At 44.1% G+C, this 15,432-nt stretch overlaps 1 protein-coding gene across 2 annotated transcripts in view; it reads right to left on the reverse strand.

Annotated features, from left to right (window-relative positions):
* Positions 1-15,432, reverse strand: part of hiw (MYC binding protein highwire) — a 169,108-nt gene that overhangs the window by 8,922 nt on the left and 144,754 nt on the right. For both annotated transcript variants that reach the window (XM_075882117.1, XM_075882116.1), the window contains exons 69-77: positions 14,493-14,603; positions 13,755-13,883; positions 12,498-12,633; positions 10,074-10,174; positions 8,324-8,509; positions 7,668-7,775; positions 5,671-5,880; positions 5,037-5,144; positions 3,097-3,262 (exon numbers count right to left, since the gene is read on the reverse strand). In XM_075882117.1, the coding sequence (XP_075738232.1) occupies positions 3,097-3,262; positions 5,037-5,144; positions 5,671-5,880; positions 7,668-7,775; positions 8,324-8,509; positions 10,074-10,174; positions 12,498-12,633; positions 13,755-13,883; positions 14,493-14,603 (1,255 nt within the window). The remainder of the gene's footprint in view (positions 1-3,096; positions 3,263-5,036; positions 5,145-5,670; positions 5,881-7,667; positions 7,776-8,323; positions 8,510-10,073; positions 10,175-12,497; positions 12,634-13,754; positions 13,884-14,492; positions 14,604-15,432) is intronic.

Consider the following 15,432-nt stretch of genomic DNA (forward strand, 5'->3'; position numbering starts at 1 on the left):
CTTACAGCAAATTGCTGTTAGCGAGATGGGTCTGTAGTTTTCGACAAGCTTTTTATCACCTGATTTATGAACCGGGATAACGTTTGCAACTTTCCAGTCATGTGGGACAACTCCAGTATTTAGTGTAATTTCATATATAACGCATAAATACTTTGCAATAACGCTGTGACAGTTTATATGAACAAATGGTGATAAACCATCTGGTCCAACTGCTTTAGTTGTATTTATCTGCCGTAACAAGCAATCAACACCAGTAATGTCAACCTCCACGTCTTTCATGGAAGTCCACATGACTGGAAGCGCCCCCACATGGCCAGGTGTGCTTTGAGTAAAAACTAATTGGAAATAGTTGTTAAAAGCTTCAGCTTTTTCTTCATCGGCGCACAAAGTATCACCCTCCACGGTCAGAGCAGGAATGCTTATATCGTCTTTTCTAGTTTGTTTAACATACTTCCAGAACTCTTTCGGGTTTTGCTTTAACCTATCGCTTAATTGGGCAAAAAAAGTATCCTTCCTTGTTTTTATTGCCGATTTCAGTGTCAGGTTTGCATGCCTAAGCTCTTGTTCATTAGATGTGGTACTCCTATTGCGAAATTTTCTGTACGAACTTTGTGATTTCCTAATTAACTTGCGAATGTCTTTATTAAACCAAGGCTTTTGTTTTGTTCTCTTCTTTAGAATTCTGTTGGGTACATGACCTTCAACTGCGTGAAGTAGCTTATCACAAAAATAAGACCACAGAGCTAAAGAGCAACGACTTTCTGCCAAAAGCAAGAATGTTGGGTAATACGACTCTAATTCTGCAGAAACAGAATCGTAGTCACCTTGTTCATACAGTAAAATTTTTCGGGGTATTGCCTGTGCTACTTGGTAGTATTCTATCTTTGTCGCACATTTGTCGCACTTGTCGCACATTTGTGTGGGAACTGTAATAGAACTGTTTTCGGGCTATGTGTTGGACTTCAAAGTTCTCTCGATCTTCTGTTTGGGTTGCGAGATTGGCCCCAAGGACGATGACCCTCGATACAGTGAGTGGCGTGCTCGGCACAAGTGCCAAAAAAACTATTCGAGTAGGCCTGGCCAGATGGAGGTAGAGGCTACCGAAATTCTGTTTCGCCGGTCCCTCGAAAAGCATGGATTCTGCTACACAACGATGTTGTGCGATGGCGATAGCCGCGCTTTCAACAGCCTTCAGGAGGAGCAAGTGTATGGCTTCGTGGCTATCGAAAAGGAGGATTGCGTAAATCATATACATAAAAGGATGGGTGCTGCACTGAGACACCTCCTGCAGAAGAGCAAGAGGGAAGGTCGGCCAAGCCTCGGTGGCAAAGGAAAGCTCACTGCTGAGCTTGTGATGAAGCTTACAAATTATTATGGTTGGGCATTCAAGGCACACCAGGGAAACATCGATGAGATGGAGAATGCTGTCCTTGCCTCTTACTATCATGTGACTTCTACTGATGCAAAGCCACAACATTCACGGTGCCCAAAGGGAGAAGACTCATGTTGTGCCCACAACAAGGCAGTGGCAAGGCAGCAGGCTCCTCCTAAGCATCGGTACAACCTCCCGGAATATGTTGCAGAAGCGCTCCTTCCAGTGTACACTCTCCTCTCAGATCGAAAGCTGTTGGAGCGCTGCCAAAGAGGCAAAACTCAAAACTCAAATGAGAGCCTCCATTCAGTGATCTGGTCGCTTGTACCGAAAACCAAGCACGCCTCGCGCTTCACAGTCGAAACTGCTGTTGCGGAAGCGGTTGCTCGGTTCAATGCTGGAAAGAAACATGCTTCTGAGGCCATTTTGAAGGAGCTGCATTTGAACCAAGACAACACAGATGTTGAAAGATGTCTAGAAAAGGACCAGCAGCGGCTAGCGGCATGTGACAAAAAGCATACCAGAGCAGAAGACTTCAAGAATGCCATGAAGAAGAGGCGTGTGAAAGAGAGTGATGATTATGAGCCTGGTGGCTTCTAGAGCAAAAAGGACTCCCATCTGTGGCTTTTTTGGCAAGAATTAAACCTATATATAGTCTTCAAACTTCTTTTTGTGTTTTCTCAAAATCAGTTTTTTGCCTATGTGCTATACTGTTGCCCACAGTATCTTTTGATCTAGTGATCAGATTTCAACGATTCTTGTTGCAATCGACAGCTTACGAGTTTCTATACACAATAAGACTACTAAAATTTATATTTAGTCAAGAGAAAAATTTTTATGTGCTGATAAATCTCATCAAAATTATTATGTTCTCTACCATTATATTACATATGGCAATAACTTGTATAAAAATAGAGCTAAAATTACAGTGATAGTATAGTTGTGATCCTTGATTATTCTAGACCATGTCCATATAAAGTGTTCAAGAATATTTAATGATTAAATTGCAGAATAATTGGGCAATTTAACTATTCATTATTTAATCAATATCTCTAAAACTACTTGAGATAAAGGAAAATGGATTGCATATATCTTCACAGCAGGTTAAAAGATACATTGCCTGAAAATTTCATTTGAATATGATAATAAACAAAAAAAATTCCGCCATATCCACGAAGTGAATGATGATGAGTGGGCGAAGCTCCGGAGGTAAACCTGGTAAACCATGAATCCTCTGTACATTTTGCCCACTCGATTTTATTACATCGCTCCCCCTAGCGTACGTCGCCGCACTAAATCGAACGATTGCCTTCAACCAATGACACGCGCCATGTGTGACATCATTCCTATTTTATAAGATCTCGCGTCTTTCATCAACTACAAGTACCGCTTTCTAGTTTATAACATCTTGCATCTTTTCATCATCAGCTACAAGTACCACCATCTAGTAAACACTACAAGAACTAAACGAGAGGTGGCTACATACAGGAGACGGTACCGCCATCTAGTGAACACTGCAAGAACTAAACTAGAGGTGGCTACATACAGGCTACAGGGAACGCACAGCCCACGCCCTAAGGAGCTTTGCCCCTAAAAAATTTTAAGAACACCAGAGTCTCCCCTTAAGAAAAAATGAGGCATCAGGAAGTTGATTCCATTAACTACGCCCATGTGGCATGAGTACGATCACCCCATTTTCATGCTAGAAGACAGCAGGGAATTACCAGCTGGACAGTGGGGAAGCTGCTGCTTGGGCAGATTGGCCACCCGTTGAAAGTCGTCGTGGCAGGCATTGCAAAAGTGGGTGGTGCCAAAGCAGAAGAACACTGCCACCGAACAGCAGTAGCGACATTTGTATTCCAGGAAGTCTGTCCCATGCTTGGGGCACATCTGCAGCAGAAAATGGCAGCATAAGCACCACCACATTTAGCAGGTGTGTCATTGTAACACACTCTGACCATCACTTTTAAAACAGTGCCATTCATTGTGCAGGTAAGCAGGACGCACAGAGTAGAATGAAAAACATGAAATAGCATGAGCCAGCACATTATAAACAGTGACAAGCACATCTGACCACTGAGGCACCACTGAAACAAACTAAAACTCAAACAAAATGACTGACACAAAAATGAAAGGCAACAGCGTACTAATGTGAGGTAGACAAGAAACCTGATGCACATCCATTATCTTCTCAAATGAGTGAGCCAAGCATGTGATTTAGCTTGTACAGTAAAACCGTGTTAAGTGTACCCACTTTCAAACTATGAACGATTAAAACGTAGCTGTGACAAATTCTTAAATGAGTGGCTCGTCCTATGCCTATTGGCGAGTCTACACTGCATGCATAGATAATTTTCGTGGTACAAAAGTTAACCGTACCCCTGAACTTGCCAATGCCACACGGTGCGCTAAAGGTCTCCTGTCTTTTCTGAAAGTGCAAAGACTGTAGATGAATGATTCCATCTTTTTGCACAATCGCATCGATACCTTGGCCGATAAGCATCAGAAAAGAACAAAGGTGGAATGGCGCTTCCCTGCGGATGCACAAGTCTAACTCACTGCCAACGACCCCATCACAAACGGCATCTTCAGCTACCTGTTTGGCCATGTGTGTAGCGCAGCGCTATTCCAAGTGTGCTGGGCAAACATTTGCTGTCAACTCCTTGTACTGGGCCACATTAATAAGTGCGCGTTGCTCTGTAGAAATTAAAGCAGCTCATGCTGTTGCCGAGTTGAGTGCCGCGGGCACTGAGAAACTGCACTGCACAGACACTATCATGTCACCCTCGTGTGCACAATACAGCAAACTTAGTGCTGTTGTAAGCGCACCAGATGCTTTCATAAAGTGACAACCCAAACGTGCCTGCTGCTCTCCATTTTGCAGGGCTGTGAAAGCATCGCAGATCCATAGAAGGTGTGCCGCTTGTTGTAACGTTAACCCAACAAGCTACTCACTGTACTTGTGCACAGTCTGAAACAAAGCGAGTACAAAGAACTCTCCTACAGCAAATGCATCAGTATGGTACAGCAAGTGGGTCAGCAGTAACGGCACGAGCGGAGTAGGCGACGCACGACACGCAACTAGAGAGGGATGATCAGCTGTACAAAGCAATAGTTCAATTTATTAAAACAGTGTGAGTTTTCACTCATTAGCAGATCACTGTACAGACACACACACAAGTATGAAAAGCTGATACACGTGTAAGTCCATTCTGTTGCTTTGTCAGTCAATGTATGTTTTGGACCCAGTAACAGTTTCAAAATGCTCCTCGGCACCCCCACTGGGCTATAGAACCGTCATGCAAGAGAGTCAGAATATTTTTAGTGCTTTATTTAGCAAAAAGAAAGAAAAGGCTTTGTTAGGGGGTACTTTAGACAATGCTTGCTGTGCCCTTTATTTCTCTGTTGGCAGCAGCACTGCACTTCAGGAGATAGAAATTTGTACGTAGTGGTTATTACTGCATACTAATGCATAGTTATGTGATATTTCCAGCAAGTGCATATTAATAAAACTTCATGGGACAGTGAACTAAAAAGTTTAGCTCGCGCACTATACACCTGTGCCACTAACATCACAACTTTAATGAAACAGAAATAAAATTGTGGCCAGAACATAGAGTAGCAGAAAAACAAGCAAAACTGACAAATTTTGCACTGGCTGTACCTGTGCCCTTGAGATGTCAGAACAGCCACCACACACAAGCTCAGCTGGGTTGTACTCGTCCACGGGGCCTGCCTCGATGTCACATCGCACTTCACCGCCGTAATAAGCCTGAAAAAAACCACATCTCACAATATTTTGAGGATTTCCTCAAAACTCATGTGTCTGTGCATAAAAATACAATAACACACGGAAACATGCAAGCACACAGAAAAGCCTGAAACACTGTCTGCGTGTAAAAATCTTGTAATGCAACTTTCATGTGACAAGTAATTTCTGTAGCCAGTAACGTGTCTCCTGAGCGCACTTACACTTTATCCTATCAGTGCTTTGCAAGACGGTCTGCATCAGCAAGAACATGAGCAGGGTATCGCACTATTTTTCACTAAAGCCTTTGCAACAATACATCATGCACTCATATTTACTTTTTGAACCTGAGATAAAAACAAAATATCGTAACATCATGCTCTTTGCAATAGCGTACATAAAAGATGGTACATCATGAACTACTACAGTGCATTCATATAATTCTTCTGCAATAAAACTGATTGTTCTTTGGGCAGGATGTGCTGGTGATGTGGCGCTAATATAAAGTCTGATGCTTTGAACTGCTCCCTACTAAGAGTGGCAAACTTGCCTTCTTGCACTTGAAGCAAACATAGTAGGCATAGCGCTCCATAGCAAAACCAGCTGGGTTGTCGTAAAAGCGAGCACCAGGTGTGGTGATGGCCTCAGCTCTGTGCAGCCCCTCATACTCCAGCCTCATCAGGGCTTTGCGCTTGACGTCATCAAAGAGCACACGAATGGGCTCCAGAAGATCCTTCAGAACTGCATGCTCCATGGGTGCCTGCAAAATACAAGGCAAGAATTTTAGAAGCAAAGATCTTTCTCACCTTTCAAGTTTTTGGGCAATCAGAACCACTCGATGTCATTGACGCACTTGACACACAGCCAGTGAAGCCAAGAAAAGCTGCCCCTTTCTTTATAGTAACATTCATAAAAATTTTAGTAATATATCAAACTTTGGGTAAAAGTGTAGCTTTGAACACCGACAAGAGGAAGGAAGAAAAAAAAACATGACACGGGGTTGACATCCCCATTCTTATGTTTTTGTCTGGGTTGCAAGGTAGCATTGTTCCCCAAATTATGATGAATCAAAATTGTCTTGCCCAACTTGCTGCGTGAAATGAATTATATTGAGAAGATTTAATACACTGCGAGATAGTGCTAAATTAATCAGAAGCTTTTTTCTGATTGCTATAGACAGTGCATCTGTACAGGGATACAGTTGGACTCCTTTTTAAGACTGTGATGTAGCAGACAATTGGGTGTAAGAGAGACCATTGTGCCCACATAAGAACAGGGGTGGATCAGAAAATAAGAACAAGGTACCCTGCTTATAAGTGCCACTTCATAAAAAAAAACCATCTCCCGAAGGGAACGATCCGTAGATGCAAAGCAGCGGGTGCTAGCGCTTACACCAACGGTGGTGTTGACGTTGGCGCTCATCGCCAGCGTAAATGATTGCTTCTTGAAAAGACTAACAGATGAAATCTCCTGCACAAATGTCATCAAAACACATGTTTTCCTTTATGTGAAAATTGCTACCGCATCTAAGCTGAGGATGGTAACACAATGGCGCTCCGTAAAAGAAAGTGACACTGAAGGAGAAATTGGACCATCTCCTCGAAGGGAACACTGATGGGACGCGCAGCAGCACCGTTGCGCATGGGTAGTGTCACGGGTTGAACGGCGCTAATGCAGGTGCTGAAGTGAGCACTGGAGGTCTTGTAGGTGACATGTTTTAATGCATACGTTAGAAGTACGTCAGGTTTATTGTCTGTGAACCAACGAGTTGGCGGTGTAGCGAGCGGCTGTCACGGCACGTGTCGCGGGCGAACGGACGAGGCGGCAGCTGCGGGCACTGCGGTGAGTGGGCAGCAGGTGAGAGAGAGAGAGTGACGCCAGCGCCGCACTGCGAGGGAAGCGTGACGTCAACGCGCAGCAGCAGCGTGACCTACTTGGCACCGCACCAACACCTGCGGCACGTTCGTACGGCGGGACAGCATTACGCAGGCTAGTGAAAGAGCTGCTTCACATCTAGTAATTGACAAAAACTGCTCGCCAGCATGTCTCTTATAAAGGGTTGTTTAACTGTAGATCATTAAGTTCTAGCTCAGAGACTTGCTCATAATACCAAAAAAAGCAATGGTCAATGGTTCCCTGTAGCTAAATCAGTGCAACACAACAAGTACAGGTTATGTGTTTTATACAGATGCGTTGCACATTCTTCCATTTATTATTATCCACTGATGAATATAATAATTCCTTTGTGTTTTATTTGGGCTTACACAAGTGCTAGTCTCCTGTGTGGGGAACTTGCGTGACAATATCTCCATTTTCCTGATAGCGTGTAGAGACAAATCCTTATGCTACCATAGTTCCTTGCAAAAAGGCAACCCCATCCTATTCAAGAGTAAAAATGCGGGAAATTAAAGGTTTTGTGAAGCATCGCACAAACAGCTGCACGTGTGGTCTCCAAAATCTCACCATTGCACGGTTGAAATCCCTACTGCAACACAATGCCAATGTTAGGCCATATGGTGCGTTACGATAAGAAAAAGTGAGGGTCACCTTGCAGATAGGACAGAGGGAGAAGCCAAAGGTTATTCTTGGTCCCGACCAACCTCGTGACAGCACAGTCTTGCAGCAGTGATAGTGAAAAACATGGCCACAGGAGAGCTGCAAAGGCATACCAACAGGATGTAAGCTTGAAGGGCAGATGTAAGAAAAGGCAACAAGTACCAAGCACTAGCCACACATTATTGGTGGAAGCGATACCAAAACTACAGGACAGGCATGACACACAATGATGAATGCACATTTATAGGGACAGATTTCAATCATATGCGCCCCATCACTTTAGCGGATCTCACTGTACACCTTCACCAAGATTGATTGATTAGTGGGGTTTAACGTCCCAAAACCACTATATAATTATGAGAGACGCCGTAGTGGAGGGCTCCGGAAATTTTGACCACCTGGGGTTCTTTAACCTTCACCAAGATGAAGGCACCACTTCTGCTCTTGGAACCACACTAAATACTAAAGCCTCTAACAAGAATCAGGTGAACTACAATACTATCAAGTGACACCTCACATGCTTGTTGATACAGTCATTTCCCAGACAAGAGCACAATACAGTGAAGACATTTTCATAGAAGACTACCATATCAATTTCATGTTACCGCACTCACCGTGCAACCACATCATTAGACAAACTGACGCACCTGAACTGCTGGAGCACAGGAGAGGGCCTCAGAGAAGCAGATCATACACATGTCGTCGGCATCTTGGCGCAGCCCTTTGGCAGCACCACAGCCATGGAGGCATGGCAGGCAGGTGGTCTCATTTCGAATACCATTGCACAGGTGACCACAGGGATGCACCTTAGAGCAGGCATTAGCTGCATGCTCCTACAGGAAAAAGTAACATTTTTCGTGAAATTAAAACAGCAACTGGGCACAATAAAAACATCTCTAAATAATTAGCCCATCGCCTCTGGAATGACCTAAATTTCTAGTTGAGTTTTCTAGCCAAGTTAACTGTGTCCTCAGCGACTTGTTGAAACAGAAAAAACAAAATGAATTGTTGTGTCCCTGCTAGGGCTGAGCGAATATTCGAAATTACAAATATTTTTCTAATAGTGTTTGTAATTCGATTTGATTTGTAGAGCAATTTTTGTTTCTCGATCTTCCCAAATACAACTACTGTCAACATCCTGAACAGTGGCCCCTTCAGATTTTTGACATGCTTCACCACATCACATACTCGTATTGCAGGCCTGTACACCTCCGCCTTGGGCTTTGTGTTTCAGGTAACAAATGTATTGTATTGACTCAAGAGAACATTGGTTCCAACGTGATGACAGATGTGGCAGAGGTGGGGGTTCAATTAATGCTATCTCGAACAAGAAGTCTGAAAAATCGGATGCCGAATATTTAGAGCATCCAAAACGTCAAATATTCTTATATGTATTGACGTCTACTAGGCAGATTTGAAACTCAGAACTCGAAGGGAGCACACTCTTGTCTACAACTTCAATTGGGTTTCCACAGAGGTTGAAAGAGAAGGAGACGCCGAGAAAATAGCATCTTTGCCACTCATGTGTAAAGTGCTGTCAGTAGCAGTTTGGTTGCATCAAATCATGTACACAAATACAATTCAGCCTCTACATTGCCTCATTCTTAATAAAACAACTATGAAATACAACCCCACCAAAGCTTCACCAACCTAGCCAAAAGAACACAATCATTAGTAAAACTCGCTGTTGGTCTAGTTGGCGCATGTCTGGCAACAGTTTATGCCATGCGGAAACAGGCTAATATAAACCCACTTCTCGTCAATGCATGCACAACTTTCTCGGGCCGTCGTTTACCTAATCACGCTATAGGACACATGCTCTCTAGATAGCGTGTTTCCGACCCATACAGGATCAGTAAGTTTCGCTAACACAATTGATACTCCGTTTTATTTATGTGAAAGGCCTCCAAAATTTCTCGTGCTACCTTACTTTTACTTTTTCCCAAGATCCTAATCTGCGTTAAGCGTGGTGTGCATCCACATGAAGTGACATGCACGCTTAAATGCGCACTGTCCTTATTCTTTACTGTGAGAGTGTGTTGCCTCACTTTCATGTTGCTATCTCATGAGCATATGCTTAGGAATCCTCTCCAACATTTTTTTTTTGCAATTTCCTTGAAAAGTTACGTGAAAAAATATTCTATAAATATTCAAAGACTATTCAAGATTATTTTATTCCATTCGCATTCACACTAATTATTCGAACTCGCTTCGCACCCAATATTTTGCTACTCACACAGCTCTCGTCCGTACTCCTTCAGTTAACATACTGGTTTCAAAATTGCATGAAGGCTTTCAAAACAACTTAACAAATGCTGAAGCCTGTACAATCTCAACCTTTATGTTTCTTGAATTTGTCCAACATGCAAAGAATAAGTAATGCTAGAATGACCTTACCCGACAGTCAGTACAGGTGACTGCTGCTGAGAGAAGTCCAGTTGCCCCAGGTGCCCCACAGAAACGACAAATTCCAGCTGTGGGCACTGATGTTGACTTTCCTACAAAAAGAAAAAAAAAGCACAAGATGGAGTTCTCCTCTCAGTGCCCATCAGGTGCCAATTCACACTTTTTTTCATTACAGTCGGCGACCGATATTTCGGACGCCTAATTTTTCGGACATGCTCGATAATTCGGACATTTACTTGGCACCAGAACATACCCTATAAATTCAATGTATTTTGCAGCTTGAAATTTCGGACACTTAAGGACGGGCGGTTCGATATTTCGGACTTTCCAAGCATCAGTCGAGCCGACCGCCATCATTTTTCGCGCCGCCGTGATTTTGCTTGTTTACCTTTTCATCCAGTAGCCTCGAACCGGTGCTGGCCATGCGCGCGGCGTCCGCCAGCCTCTGCTAGGGTGGCTACCTCGAACTGCTGGGTCGAGGCTATTTCCGCATCAGCGTCGCTGCCGAACAATATTTCTTTCTTCTCTGCTGTGACCGTTGGATGGACAGGACCGAATCGATTGACTGTTTGCCTGTGCGTGTGCCATGTGTGTTGCCTAGCTACAAGCGCTTATTCAGAATGGATAAGGGATCGCCGATGTCGTCGGCCTCGAAAGCTCTGATGAAGCACGGAAAGTATGTCACCATGTCGATGGCGAAAAAAGCTGCGATCATCAAGCTCGTTGACAGTGGCCGATCGCGGGCGATGTTGCGAAAGAGTTCCATATTTCTAAACAGACTATTTCGGACTGCATCAAAAATAAGCAGAAGATTTTGGAGGCGGAGAAAAAGTCTACTGGATGTCGTCAGAAGAATGTCACCCAAGGCACCTATCCTAAGCTCGAGGAGGCCCTTCTCGTTTGGCTGAAGTCGACAGTGGCCAGCAAGGTTCCCATCTCCGGGAGCCTCCTCAAACAGAAAGCTGAGATGATGGCGCTTCAAATGAACATTAAAGGATTTAAGTTCAGTGATGGCTGGCTAAGAAACTTCAAGAAGCGCTTTGATCTCAGTTTTAAAAAACTGTGCGGCAAAAGTGCCGCTGTTGACCTCAGCGTCGTTGCGAATTACCGCTCTGAAAAGCTGCAGTCCCTTTTACAAGAGTACTCGCCAGATGATACTTTCAACTGTGATGAGACCGGGCTTTTTTTCAAGCTGATGCCAGAAAAGACAGTTGCCTTTGCTGGCGACCCTTGCCATGGTGGCAAACACAGTAAGGAGCGAGTTACTATACTGATCAGTAGCAGCATGTCGGGCACACAAAAACTGCCGATGCTCATCATCGGCAAGTCGAAAGTTTCGAGGTGCTTCAAAGGCGTAAAGTCCCTGTCTGTTTTGTACGAGGCCAACAAAAAGGCCTGGGTAAATTAGCAGCTTTTTGAAAGCTATGTGAGAAGACTGGACCGCAAATTTGATTTAGGAGGCCGCAAAATTTTGTTGTTTGTCGACAACTACGCTGTACACGGGCACATTACCAATTTGAAGGCTGTGCGCGCCGAGTTCTTGCCACTGAACACAAGTGTCCTACAACCGTTGGACCAGGATGTCTTACGCACCCTCAAAGTGAACTATCGATCACGCTTGCTTTTGCGTGCGGTGGTGTGCCTCGACAGCGGAAAAGCGTACTCGGCCGATTTGCTTGGGGCACTTAGCATGCTCGTCGATGCGTGGAAGTCGATGGCATCGACAACACTGTGCAACTGTTTCCACCCCGCGAGATTTGTGTTGAATGGTGAGTCGGCCGCTTTGGACGAGGACAGCGTCGTCGACCACGTGTTTGGAAGCGAGCAGCTTATTGATGACCTTCGCACTGCGGGCGTCGATATTCCATCAGATGTCTCGTTTTCCGAGTTTGCGTGTGTGGACAACGATTTGGAACTGTGCGCTGGCCTCACAGATGAGAAAATCCTTCGGCAAGTGCTTGCGGAGTCTGAGAGCGACGATGACGACGACGACGACTTACCTGCAACAGCACAGCTGACGCAAGCCGAGCTGATGCAAGCGATCGCAACCCTTTCATCAGCGTACAGCGACACGGCAACTCTAGCCGAAATGCGGGCGGACGTGCTCGCACGGAAGCGAAGCATGGTTCACAAGAGAATCGATCACTTTTTCCGCCCCCCATCTCAATAGTAACCAATAAAATGAGCGTTTTTGGCGCACCTTTGCTTTTTCGGACTTCCCGATTATTCGGACATTTTTGCGGTCCCTTGAGGGTCCGAAAAATCGGTCGTCGACTGTAGTACATATTTCATAAATTGCGTTTCACAGACTCCTCAAGGAAACTTCAAGAGACAGTTTAAGAAGAATGAGGATCGCTGCGGAGCCATAACATTCCTTATGGAAAAAAAAGAGAGAAATACTGCCTTTCACCATACCTCGTGAATTTTCCCGGAACTCCACCATGGCCTTGAGTGTTTTGGAGTCGGCCAATGCCATCACCCAGAAGAGCTTGGTACGACCACACCCTTCATGTAGGTCTACTTTGATGGCTTCTTCCTCCTCTTTGAATACCTAGACAGTCACCAAAAAATGTAGCTTTAACCTCCAGATGGTGTAACTAGCTGCACAAGCTACACCACAGGCTACAGTACAGGAAGATAGTTGCAAGTGCTCAAGGAGCTTCCATGATCCTCAATAAAAATTAGCAACGGCTTAGCTCGGCTATGCCAGGATATATGCCAGGCATGCACAGCACGGCTCTCGGTAAGCCATGCAAAGCTGCTCAACCTCGGCTATTGTAGCTTACGCTAAAAAAAAAAAAAAATCACAGGTACCACTTGAGGGGTCTTGAGATGAGTCACTCTCAGAATGCACGCCTTCGGGCAAAGAAACATATGTATGTTAATTAACTGCTTTACAAAGGCGAGTCTGCCAGGAAAATATAATGCTGTACATCACTAGTACCATGCTGAAGAACCAGATACACAATGTCAATACAACTCAAGCAACATAATACGTATAAGGTACCGCGAATGCAGTGTCGCCGAAGTTCGACTCGCAACGAGGACCCGTGGAAAACAATCCACGGTCTCGCACCCACCTCCACCTTCCCCCTACCTTCCAGTAGCGACTATCGGTGACCACGTCACCAAAGGAACTTGGTGATGTTCTCATTGCACCTACTATCCTCGCTGACAGGGCGGCACCACCTAGGCTGCTTCGATGCCGGCGCCACCACGCACCCAAAGCGCCATCTCTGACTCTATACGAAGCTTGCCACACTAACGAAGACTATTCAGCTGGACATGCGTGCCATTTGGTGAAAACAACCTTACAGAGCTTACTAACAGCCCCACACACTTGCACAACACAGATACATAACAGCTACATATTGCAAAAAATTGCGTTTCTTTATACTACACTTAAACAATTAAGTTGCCTGACACAGCCCACAAGCAGCATTCACAAACTGCTCTGCTTCATGATAATATGCACAGCATAAAGAACCGAGTGCAATATGAAAAGCCACACAAGTAAAGCTCCATTAATGCATCTGCATCAATTACACGCATTAGGACAAAGAAGTGACTAGAGAATATGAATAACTTTGGGAACCAAAGTCACATAATAGCACTGAGACACAGAGCGCAAGCTAACAATCACAAAGCCAACAAGTCCTGCACAATACTGACCTGGCGTTGGTGTGTTTTTGTTCTGCGATGAAGGTGCAAAAAGCGGTCGCAGTCTGCACAAACGTTTCCACACACGTTGCATAGGATGATAGCTGGGGTTTCTCCATCATCGTGGTTGTCACATGTTGGCTAAAAGTACAGCAAAGGCAAGAAGAATCAGAATGCCCGTAACATACGCTTGTAGTATGCAAAAAGGTGAGCACACCGAAATTCTGCCTTACGAAAAATAATGCCAATAAAAGACACACATACCTGTTATACAATGTACACAGAGAACCTCACAGTGCAATGCCAGTGCTTTTGTATTGGTTTTTATGAACCTTGTGCACATGAAGTTTTCTGCACAGTATGGCTGTGATTATGAAGACGGGTGTTTGCAAATTAATTAAAGCCCTATTATAACAAAGTTTGATGAATTCGACCCAACTTGAAACACACTGCCAAATGTGTACAGGTAGTCATGGCAATTATTCCTTCTGTAGCTTGCTTGTTAAACATTTTTTCATCAACACATTCCCACCTCTACAAGTTCATTGTTCAATAACTACTGCATTAACTAGTATATAAGCAATGTTATTCTATGACTTTGCAAGCTACATAAAAACGCAAACACAGGTTCAAGCTTTCAGTGCTGACAACAGGGAGAATACCACATAACCCTCTGCATGCTTTCTATGTCCTACTTACCAAGCACAAAAAGCCAAAGTTGTTGTCAACTTCTGGTTAATCAAGTCTTACCCTGGGCGGAGCCTGAAGTCCATCACCACGGCTTTTGGCCCACTGGCTTGATGAAAGCTTCTCAACATGGTCTTGGTCAAGGACACAGAGAGAGGCCAATGCCAGCCACAACTATGCAAACAAAGTGAAAAGACAAAAGAAGACAAAAAAGCAGCAGACATTTCAAGGAATTAGCAAAAGGTAGAGGCCAGAAAAACAGAGTATTCACTAAATATGGGAGCCACAATGTGTGGACTGCAATTACAGTTGAATCTTGCCATTATAACGAACACCACTACAATAAAATTTCCAATACAACAAAAGTTTTCTAGCCCCCATCAGCTGACCATATGTAACAGTGCACAAGATATCCCTTTACAGTAAATAACTTTCCTGGGCACTACCACTTCAAAGACATTTTCGTGAGTGCTAACAGATGAAAAAAAAAACAAAAAAAAAAAACAGAGACACTTACCTAGGACTGCCATAAATTATCGATGGTAAGTGACTTACAGGGCAGTGCGACCACATCGAAAGACCCCCGTGTTCATGTAAGACCCCCTTTCCACTATTGCATGCAAGCAATAGACTTTTCATTAGAGTTGTGCGAACATTCGAATTATTGAATATTTTTCGTAAGCTGCTTGCTATATGAAAATATTCGCATTGGAATTTTACTATTCAGGCTATTTGAACTTCCAAAGTTTTCAGATTCCCGAGAAACTGCTATATTGTCTGAAGAAAATCTCACAGCCGGAAAAAACTAACTGATGCAATTGTACTCGGCTCAGAAGGTTAAATTGCCACAGCTATGTCCGAATTAGCTTCAATTCCTTCCATTAAACTTATCAGGCATTTCAATGTGTGCCCAAGCTCCCATGAATACATTCAGTACCTGCTGTAAACCCTGTCTTAACTACGACGATTTGCATCTCGCGATGAGCACCACTGATACCAGTAA

The sequence above is a fragment of the Rhipicephalus microplus genome, chromosome 2 (assembly GCF_043290135.1).
Source record: "Rhipicephalus microplus isolate Deutch F79 chromosome 2, USDA_Rmic, whole genome shotgun sequence".
Lineage (NCBI taxonomy): Eukaryota > Metazoa > Arthropoda > Arachnida > Ixodida > Ixodidae > Rhipicephalus > Rhipicephalus microplus.